Source organism: Micropterus dolomieu, linkage group LG02 (assembly GCF_021292245.1).
Source record: "Micropterus dolomieu isolate WLL.071019.BEF.003 ecotype Adirondacks linkage group LG02, ASM2129224v1, whole genome shotgun sequence".
Taxonomy (NCBI): domain Eukaryota; kingdom Metazoa; phylum Chordata; class Actinopteri; order Centrarchiformes; family Centrarchidae; genus Micropterus; species Micropterus dolomieu.
The window spans coordinates 32,999,377-33,010,963 of NC_060151.1; the positions used below are offsets into that span (position 1 = coordinate 32,999,377).

At 42.7% G+C, this 11,587-nt stretch overlaps 1 protein-coding gene across 1 annotated transcript in view; it reads right to left on the reverse strand.

The window, feature by feature from the left end:
- scn4ab (sodium channel, voltage-gated, type IV, alpha, b) overlaps positions 1-571 on the reverse strand; it is an 80,955-nt gene extending 80,384 nt beyond the window's left edge. Inside the window, exon 1 of the mRNA XM_046043549.1 lies at positions 414-571. Coding sequence (XP_045899505.1) covers positions 414-517 — 104 coding nt within the window. The 5' untranslated portion in view covers positions 518-571. The remainder of the gene's footprint in view (positions 1-413) is intronic.
- Positions 572-11,587: the final 11,016 nt, after the last annotated feature.

The window sequence follows — 11,587 nt, forward strand, 5'->3', positions numbered from 1 at the left end:
AACTGAACCACAGACTGTAGAAACTGAACCACAGACTGTGTGAACTGAACCACAGACTGTAGAAACTGAACCACAGACTGTGTGAACTGAACCACAGACTGTAGAAACTGAACCACTGAAGGCTGAAAACCTTCTGCTGTCATAGACTTTAGCCTCTCACCTCCACTGTTTTTGGTTCAAACAGAGAAACTCAGTTCTGGATCTCATTCAGTCACTGAACGTGATGTCAGTACAGAAATTAATTTATTACATCATCATTATTTTATTTTATTTACTCGAAGATGATAAAGTCATCTGTAGTTATGATTAGTTATTGATCACAGCTGAGTCTTTCAACAGACTGCAGCTCTCAGTATTGAACATGTTATACGAATTAATAATTAAAGGGCAATTCTGTGTAGAATCAGACTTACAGCTGTGGAGGAAGGCATCTCAGCTGATTGGCTCTCTTCAGAAGAAATCTTCTCTCCTTGTTTCTCCTCCAAAGCTCAAGCAATGACATTTTTCTGCTCGTCATGGCTGAAGCTGTCAGTCCTCTGTCTGTCTACCTGTTCCCACCTGTCCTCGTTACCTGTCTGTCTGTCTCTTGAGCCTGTCTCTTCAGTCTGTCTCTTCAGCCTGTCTCTTCAGTCTGTCTGATCTCCCTCATGGCTTCTCTCTGTATTCCATTTACAGACGTCATTATTTCTCTGCCAACATTCATGTGCTCATCATAGTAGTAAATAAGAACTTTTGTCTGATTTCTTTCCATCTCTGAATGAAAAACTCTTTATTTCACTGCCAACAGTGAACAGACACAGAGAGCTTGGACAAAACAAGAAATCAAACAAAGAATTTCATTATTTAATAAATGAGAACTTTTGTCTGAGTTCTGTCTTTGTCCTGCTGAATGTCCACGTCTGTTACAGACCATATCCTGTCATTTCATCAGGGTTCAAATGCCGTTCACAACACTGGGTTCAGTTACAGAGCAGAACAGTGAAGACTTTTTTCCCCACCTCATCCTGTAATGTTAATCCTGTCTGGATGGTGCTTTGGGGTCTAAGTGGAGCTTCGAGAGTCTCATTTGTGACAGATGTGATCAGAGTCAGTGGTCTTGTTGTGTGGGAGATGAGACAAGAGGGGGGTCAACATGACACATCTGTTTAAATCAACTAACTACCATAAACACAAATGTTGATGTCAAGGCAAGTCAGGCTTTATGTCAAGGCAAGTCAGGCTTTATTGGCATTCTTACACATACAAGTATACATCTGAACAAAAAGTTCAAGAACAAATTACAACAGATCTCATAGTACTACAGCAGATGGAGCAACACAGCCCTCAAACCATTCACCTGACACACACACTACAATACACAGTAAACAGTAAAAATGCACAGCCAGCAGTGAATAGTGCAAATCAAATAAAGTGACAGATAAAGAGCAATAGACAGTGTGTAGTGCAATTTGACCAGAGTGGAACCTATTACGCTGTCAGTGTATAGTTATTTCTGTGTTCTTGAGTCCTGCGTCAGTAAGAGGCAGACGATTATGGGGGTGAGATTTTTGCTGGCACCAGCTGGTTATTCAGGACTCTGACAGCATGGGGGAAGAAGCTATTGTGGAACCTTGCAGTGTGGGTCCTGATGCTGCAGAACCTTCTGCCTGATGGTAGAGGAACAAACACACTGTGTTCGAGTGCAGTTCCCAAAGCACACAGTGATGCACCTGGTCAGGATGCTCTCACCAGTTCCTCTGTGGAAGGTGGTGAGGATAGGTGGTGGGGGACTGGCTGTCTTTAGTCTCCGCAGGCGTTGTTGTGCTTTCTTTAGTACATCACACACACCAGGTAAGGTCATCAGACATGTGCACAACAAGGACTTGGTGCTTCTGACTCTCTTCACAGAGCCACTGATGAGGAAGTCCAGAATACAGTTGCAAACCATGCATAGAAGTTGTTTCGCCAGTCAGGAAGATGGGTGGCACTCCTGTTGGCCTGTGTTGTAACTTTGTAGTCTCCAAGGGCCTGAATGCCCTGCTACATGCATCTGGGGTCCTTGGCATCACAGAAGTGGTTGTGCATCTTCTGTGTATACAGGCATTTCTCTTTCCTGATGGCCTTGGAAAGCTGAGCCCTTGTTGATCTGATGAGCCCTCCATATCCCAACCTGAATGCAGCATCTCTTGCCTTCAGCAAGGCATCATTCTTAGCTGTCTCTGGTTAACATTACCTGCCAGGCAGCTGAGTTAGGCAACGCTGGGATGGGACTTTGTCTACATGGTAGCCCTAGTCCATGTAGATACTCGGTTAACAGTGTCGACATTGGTGTTCCGTAGGTGCTATTTGAGCCCAACACCATAAGGACTTACTTAAGAAGGAATTCATAGAGATCCCAGTACATTTTTTTTATTTAGCTGACGCTTTTATCCAAAGCGACTTACAATTTCTATATACAGTATGTCAGAGGTTGCACGCCCCTTTAGCATGTAACATGCATTGTGGTCACTGCAACATACAGTAACAGAAAAAATTAACACCTTTTATCGGAGCTGTAGAGGCCGCTGCATGGTTGATCATGTTTATATCAACCAGCAACAGTGAACACAACTGTTGTCTGTCTGAAGAGCTGCCTTTGAATGAGACCTTGAGGCCAGATGTGTTGGCAGAGCTGCTCAGAAGCCAGCTGGTTAGAGGTCAGGATGCAGGTCAGCAAAGGAAGCTGATGGCTTCAGGATCCATGGGGACCATACTTTCTTCTGGGGATTCTAACACAAGGGTACCCCCTGAAAATGGAATGGTAAGGACCAATAAAAGATGGCTGCTGGATATCCGGGTGGATCCTCAGTTGGTCCATTGAAGACTCATGTGGTTCAGGAGATACAGGATCAGGGGATCCAGGTTGGGAGATGGCTCAGGGGAGACAGGCAGCTTGTTAGCTGGCGAGGTGCAGGCTTAAGTCTAACTGACTGAGCTGCAGGCTAGCAGGCTGATCCAGGGACATGCAAAGGGGGTCCATGGAAGAACTGAATGAATGGTTGAACGCGATGTGTTGTAAATCACCACTTCATTCATGGAGTCCATGTTCTTGGACAAAACCACGTAGCGAAGGGACAAAGCAAAACAGACTTTATAAACAGCATCGTACAGTTTACACAGTATATATATATCAAGGTCCAGTACGCCTGTTGCTGGACTGGATCTTGTCATACTGTATATATTGTATGTATCTCCTTTTTACCCCTCCTTGTCACCTCTCCATGTCAGCTCTCCTTTTCACCTCTTCTTTTTACCCCTCCTTGTCACCTCTCCATGTCAGCTCTCCTCACTGAAGCCACTTCAAAACTCTTCATACACTCTGTATCACCATCATCACCAACATCATCACCAACATCATCACCATCATCATCACCATCATCAACATCACCATCATAATAATAATAATAATCCTTATTTGTAGAGCACTTTTCAAAAACAAGTTACAAAGTGCTTTAACAACTGTAAAGAATAATACAAAAAAAAAACAAGATAAGAGCATGAAAACATTGAAAAGACTAAAATACAGATAAATATAAAATAATATAAAATTAGTAAGTAGGGGACCATACTTTCTTCTGGGGATTCTAACACAAGGGTACCCCCTGAAAATGGAATGGTAAGGACCAATAAAAGATGGCTGCTGGATATCCGGGTGGATCCTCAGTTGGTCCATTGAAGACTCATGTGGTTCAGGAGATACAGGATCAGGGGATCCAGGTTGGGAGATGGCTCAGGGGAGACAGGCAGCTTGTTAGCTGGCGAGGTGCAGGCTTAAGTCTAACTGACTGAGCTGCAGGCTAGCAGGCTGATCCAGGGACATGCAAAGGGGGTCCATGGAAGAACTGAATGAATGGTTGAACGCGATGTGTTGTAAATCACCACTTCATTCATGGAGTCCATGTTCTTGGACAAAACCACGTAGCGAAGGGACAAAGCAAAACAGACTTTATAAACAGCATCGTACAGTTTACACAGTATATATATATCAAGGTCCAGTACGCCTGTTGCTGGACTGGATCTTGTCATACTGTATATATTGTTTTGGGATTCATTGGCAATTTACCTATTTTCTCATTTAGGTATGAGGACGTACTGCATTATTAACAAGGCTTTCCAGGGATTTTTTTTCATCTAAGGAATACTGCTAAAATCTGTTCATTTCTGAGCTTTAGATGATTTGTTTTGCATGTGTGTTTGACAAAATATTATTTTATCATTGAATTAAATTTATTATTTACATTTTTGTAAAGCACCTTATAATCTCTGTCACATTTAAACTGATCCACAGTCAATCTGACAACCAATCAGATGCAGAGCTTCTCAAAGAACTGAACACACACACACTTGTCTGTAGTGTCTTTGCCAGGGTTGACCCCAGCCCTGCGTTGCCATAGCAGCAGCTGTTTAGAGTCATCAGTTTGACCCTCTGGTGTAAAGTTACAGTGACCCAGCTCATTCCAACAAACACACTGCAACACACACTGCAACAAACACACAAAGAGAAACAGCAACTCACACACACACACACACACTGCAACACACACTGCCACACGCTGCAACAAACACACAAAGAAACAGCAACTCACACACACACACACACACACACACACTGCAACACAAACACACACACACACACTGCAACACACACATAGCAACTCAACGACACAAAAACACACTGCAGCACACACACACTTCATTCCTCTCTGTGTTCCTACATGCTTTGCTTTCAGCCCCTCTTCACCTCCCTCTGATCAACCGCTGACCTCCTCTCCTTGTCACCTCTCCTTTTTTACCTCTCCTTGTCAGCTCTCCTTTTTATCCCTCCTTGCCACATTCATTGTCACCTCTCCTTTTTATCTCTCCTTCTCGCCTCTCCTTGTCACCTCTCCTTTTATCCCTCCTTTTCACCTCTCCTATTTACACCTCCTTGTTACCTCTCCTTTTCACCTCTTGTTTTTACCCCTCCTTGTCACCTCTCCTTTTTACTCCTCCTTGTCACCCCTCCTTTTCACCTCTCCTTGTCACCTGTCCTGTTTACCCCTCCTTGTCACCTCTCCTTTTTACCAATCCTTGTCACCTCTCCTTTTTACTCCTCCTTGTCACCCCTCCTTGTCAGCTCTACTTTTTACCTCTCCTTGTCACCTCTTCTTTTTACCAATCCTTGTCACCTCTCCATTTACCAATCATTGTCACCTCTCCTTTTATCCCTCCTTGTCACCTCTCCTATTTATGCCTCCTTGTTACCTTTCCTTGTCACCTCTTGTTTTCACCCCTCCTTGTCATCTCTCCTTTTTACCTCTCCTTGTCAGCTCTCCTTCTTACATCTTCTTGTCACCTCTCCTTGTTACCTCTCCTTTTTACCTCTCCTTGTCAGCTCTCCTTCTTACATCTTCTTGTCACCTCTCCTTTTTACTCCTCCTTGTCACCTCTCCTTTTCTCCTCTCCTTGCCACCTCTCCTTTTTACTCCTCCTTGTCACCTCATCCTTTTACCCCTCCTTGTCACCTCGTGATTTAACCCCTCCTTGTTACCTCTCATCACCTCTCCTTTTTACCCCTCCATGTCACCTCATCTTTTTACCCCTCCTTGTCACCTCGTGATTTTAACCCTCCTTGTTACCTCTCATCACCTCTCCTTTTTACCCCTCCTTGTCACCTCGTCTTTTTACCCCTCCTTGTCACCTCGTGTTTTTACCCCTCCTTGTTACCTTTCCTTTTTACCAATCCTTGTCACCTCGTCTTTTTACCCCTCCTTGTCACCTTTCTTCGTCATCCATCCTTTTTACTTCTCCTTGTCACCTCTCCTTTTTACCCCTCCTTTTCACCTCATCTTTTTACCCCTCCTTGTCACCTTGTGTTTTTACCCCTTCTTGTCACCTCTCCTTTTTAACCCTCATTGTCACCTCGTCTTTTTACCCCTCCTTGTCACCTTTCTTCGTCATCCATCCTTTTTACTTCTCCTTGTCACCTCTCCTTTTTACCCCTCCTTTTCACCTCATCTTTTTACCCCTCCTTGTCACCTTGTGTTTTTACCCCTTCTTGTCAACTCTCCTTTTTAACCCTCATTGTCACCTCTCCTTTTTACCCCTCCTTGTCACCTCTCCTTTTTACCAATCCTTGTCACCTCATCTTTTTACCCCTCCTTGTCACCTTTCTTCGTCATCCATCCTTTTTACTTCTCCTTGTCACCTCTCCTTTTTACCCCTCCTTTTCACCTCATCTTTTTACCCCTCCTTGTCACCTTGTGTTTTTACCCCTTCTTGTCAACTCTCCTTTTTAACCCTCATTGTCACCTCTCCTTTTTAACCCTCCTTGTTACCTCTCATCACCTCTCCTTTTTACCCCTCCTTGTCACCTCGTCTTTTTACCCCTCCTTGTCACCTCGTGTTTTTACCCCTCCTTGTCACCTTTCCTTTTTACCAATCCTTGTCACCTCGTCTTTTTACCCCTCCTTGTCACCTTTCTTCGTCATCCATCCTTTTTACTTCTCCTTGTCACCTCTCCTTTTTACCCCTCCTTTTCACCTCATCTTTTTACCCCTCCTTGTCACCTTGTGTTTTTACCCCTTCTTGTCAACTCTCCTTTTTAACCCTCATTGTCACCTCTCCTTTTTACCCCTCCTTGTCAACTCTCCTTTTTAACCCTCATTGTCACCTCTCCTTTTTACCCCTCCTTGTCACCTCGTGTTTTTACCCCTCCTTGTTACCTTTCCTTTTTACCAACCCTTGTCACCTCGTCTTTTTACTTCTCCTTGTCACCTCTCCATGTTACATCTTCTTGTGATCTCTCCTTTTTACCCCTCCTTGTCACCTCTCCATGTCAGCTCTCCTTTTCACCTCTTCTTTTTACCCCTCCTTGTCACCTCTCCATGTCAGCTCTCCTCACTGAAGCCACTTCAAAACTCTTCATACACTCTGTATCACCATCATCACCAACATCATCACCAACATCATCACCATCATCATCACCATCATCAACATCACCATCATAATAATAATAATAATCCTTATTTGTAGAGCACTTTTCAAAAACAAGTTACAAAGTGCTTTAACAACTGTAAAGAATAATACAAAAAAAAAACAAGATAAGAGCATGAAAACATTGAAAAGACTAAAATACAGATAAATATAAAATAATATAAAATTAGTAAAATACAATAAAATAAAAGGGATAAAATAAAGTCAAATAAGATCGGGAAAGGCTCTCCTATAAAAATATGTTTTAAGAAGGGACTTAAAAGAGTTCACTGACTCAGCCGACCTGATTTCCTCGGGCAGGCTGTTCCAGAGCCTCGGGGCCCTGACAGCAAACGCTCTGTCCCCTTTAGTTTTCAGTCGAGACTCTGGAACAGACAACAGACCTCTGCCCGAGGATCTCAAGGTACGTGCTGGTGCGTATGGGACTAAAAGGTCAGAAATATAACAAGGCGAGAGGCCATGAAGAGCTTTAAAAGTGATCAATAGAATTTTAAAGTCAATTCTAAAACATACTGGGAGCCAGTGTAATGAAGCTAAAATAGGAGTAATGTGGTCATATTTCTTTGTTCTGGTAAATCATCATCATCATCATCACCAACATCATCACCATCACCACCATCATCACCAACATCATTACCAACATCACCACCATGATCACATCATCACCACCAACATCACCATCATCACCGCCAACATCACCAACAACATCACCAACATCACCGTCATCACCAACATCACCACCACCACCATCCTCAACATCACCATCATCCATCACCAATATCACCATCATCCATCACCACCATCATCACCAACATCACCACCATCCATCATCAACATCCATCACCAACATCACCATCATCCTCACCAACATTACCATCATCACCACCATCATCAACATGCATTCTGGCCAAACCATTAATCTCACCCCCAGACCTCAGTCAGACCACCAGAACTCTTCATCCATATCTCAGAATAAATTTGTTCAGCCGACTCTGACACTAGCAGAAAGCATCCATTGTCAGTTGTAACACTCTGACAACAGGAAGCATTTTGTGAATGATGAACTTTTATCTTTGTAGTGCGAATGATTTTTCATATTTCAGTGGAGAATCCAGTTGTTCTCAGTGGCTTTGGATCATTTCTCAGATCAGAATTAAAACTCTCAAAACTACATGTTCATCTTGTCACGTCTTCACATCAAAAAAGCAGCTTCTCGACTTTTGAACAAATTGCAAATGCTTTGACACATTTATGCAAATAAAATTGTCTGCTGTTTCCTACATTACCAATCACTCATGTCATGCTGATCACGGTGAACAATACTGGTTCTCTGCTGAATAGTGTGACCCCCCAAAACACCAAAACATTGAGGCACAAGTTCATCATGAATCACTAGTACATGTAAAATGGTTGAACATGTTGTCAGAGTCAGTCAAGGCCTATTCATGTCTAGTAGATTTTTTTGTGAATGTGTCCTTAATGGAAAAGAATGTGTGGCCCGATAGACAGGAACATCAGCCTGAGGGCCTTTTCTAATTTTCTAATTATTTCCGTTGTGCTCTGCAGTGCTGGAAAACAGTGTCGCCTACTGTTCTGCATCACAATGACATGATCTGTCAACAAATCACAGCACTGACAGTAAAAACTGTAGAAGTTAGTCTATGACGTACAGGAAAAGTTCAGCCTTGTGCATCACAAATACAAATAGTTTTGCAAATGTTAAGGAGGATTTAAGAAGTGTACCAAAGCAACTGAGACAACTGTCAGAATAACACATTTTCACTTTGACTGTACTTTAGTAGATGTAACTAAATGAAACAAATTTGCTTCAACATCCTTTATATTTTCTATTTTTTATAGTAATTTACTTGTCAAAAATAAAAAAGTTCCTGAAATGTCAGTGCTGCAGTCCAGTTTCTCTCAGTTCTTTCCACAGAAACACTGGTGCTGGATCAGAACCTGTACTTCATGTTTAAACCCCCTGAACAATTCTGCTAATGTCAAAGCACATTTCCTGCTTTCCACTCAGACTGCAATTTGATCACCACGGTCAGAACCCTGCACACAGGTCTCCATGCACATAGACGGAAACATCAAATGTTCCTCTGAGATTTTCTCTGTATTTCAGTGTGGTTCTACAGGACATGAGCCTCCATTATGTTCTGAATGTGTGTTAAATAGTTGTGGACACAGAGTGTCAGCAGGTCAAATATGTGCTGCAGATATAAGGAGACCTGCAGGTGGTGGAGCCGTGACAAGGAAAGAGTTGATGGATTTTGGAGAAAGTGGCCACTGAATGCGTTTTGTGTGCAAGCAATGAAACATGATTCACAGTTTGGTCCATAAACACTTCTGTTTCTCTGATGGAAGAGCCTTGATCACGTGACTTCAGGTTTGACCGATGCAACTAAAAAAAACTATAATCACTGTTTTAGCCTAAAAAACTTGTTTTTCACGTTTTGTGAAAAGTGAATCAGCTGATGATGAAGGTGTTTGTGATTCTCAGTTGGTCAGTGAAAGGTCAAAGGTCAAAGTGATCATCGGACTGATTGAGTTTTTACATCATGTAACTTTAAATCAGAGGTTGCTGTCTGTCAGTCCGTCTGTCTCAGATCATCTATCAGCTCAGTGGCTGCTGGTTCCCACAAATATTAGGCTTCAGGCAGCTAAATACAGCCACACACACACACACACACACACAGTCAGCCTTAGACACACAGACAGACACTGACACACACAGACACAGACACACACACACACACACACACAAACTTGACGTTTAAGCAACGGTTTGTCCGTTTGTTACTGCCCGTGTCTTTGTGTCTTTGTGTCAGGGAACATGTCAGTGCTTCAGAATGACAAGTCCTTGTGTCTTTGTTTACGAACTAGAGATTCAAAATGTTTAGCCCTGTGGTTACATGACGGTTCCCTCTGTCTGATGTAAACTATGGCTTAGGACAATGTTTTAAAATGCACACGCTTGCACTTTTTACAAAGTTAAACATTCCAAGAGTTTTTACTGTTTGTGTTGTGTTGACCAAGCATGTCATTGTGATGCAGAGAAGAAAAACACAGGACTGTTCAACGGTCAAAACAATTAGAAATGTAACCACGGGAGACAGCTGATGCTTCTATGTGTCGTGCCACATCACAGTGTTGCATGTCTACATTGATGTAATAAATTTATGAGAATTAATACCACATTATGAATTTTAATATTCAGAAATTATTAATTCATAAAAGCTCTCGTTTCGCGGAGCGCCATCGGAGTTGTTATTATCCCAGAGTCTCCGGACCTCTGGGTAGCTTTTAATAATTATACAATTATTTACTAGTGATCAGTTAGTTCGCTAGGGGTTCGCTCAATTATCTTGACTATCAGTCAGTCAATCTCATATGGAGCAGTTTTCGTCGTCCTTTGTTACTGCTGGCGGGACACGTGGTTGATCCGGGCGTCAGGGCTCAGTGTCATTTAGCTCGACAGAATAAAGCTTAAACTTGGTCGTTCTTGAATTAAAACTAGGGTAACTCAACGGACTGATAACTTTAACAAAACAAAACCAAAGCAAATAAAACAAGTAAGCTGCTGAAACGAGGGAAAGCTGAGGTCGCGGCACTTTGCATGTGAAGCTTGAAACAAACAAAATCCGTTCGTTGCGCCGGGCCGAACTGTTAGGGCATTGCCAGGAAAGGGGGCACGCCGGGCGCGTGCCGAAGCGTCGTTGAAGAGGCCGGAACAAGCAGAGGGCAAGGAGCAAGAGAAGAGCGGAAGAGAGCGAGCGATAGCATGTGTCGCTATTTTGTCTTTTGGGGCGTGGCGGCTTTCCGGTCTTTCTAAACTTTTAATATGTCTATAAAAAAGGAAAAGAAAATCTATTTGCGCATATTATAATCAAATATCTTCCCACAATCAAACCTCAATGGTCAAACGGTTGTACCGTTCTAAGTTTAAGCATTTGATAACAGGAAGAACAATTGTCAGTAGTTAGACCTTACAAGGTTAGCACTTAATAGGAATCACAGATGAGAGGATCTTAACTTGCTTGAAAAAGCATTGGTTACACATAAAATGAAGGAATGTCATTAACCTTGCTGAAATTTAAAACTCTGCAAAATTAACTTATTATTCTTTTCAGCAACAATATCAACAACAGATGCCACAACATGGTAACATAACTGCTCAAAATAAGAGGCAGCGCCACTACTAACAACCGTTTATAATGAAACATCGTTTTAGCTCAAGAAGGCAGGGGTTGTGTCCCCCTTTCGCATTCCTGGCTTATCACACTTGCACATCAGTCTTTGTTTGCATAAAGGAGTTCAGGTATGGGTCTCTGGGTGTCCTGGAGCTTCTCACCTAGGCGTGAAAGGAGTATCCCCTTTGATGAGATATGATTAAACAAAGAGGAAGGTCAGTTGCCATGGTTACGTTTATGGGGGGGCAGTTTAGGGTTTCCTGCCCTCTTACTGCAGAGTTTTGATAGGCTGTTCAGGAAAACGCTAATCGCTGGTCAGTTTACCTTTTGTCAGTTTAACAGTCAAGCACCGCGTTATCTGGCTGCAGAATCAAAAGGTGGCCATTTTTACGATCAGC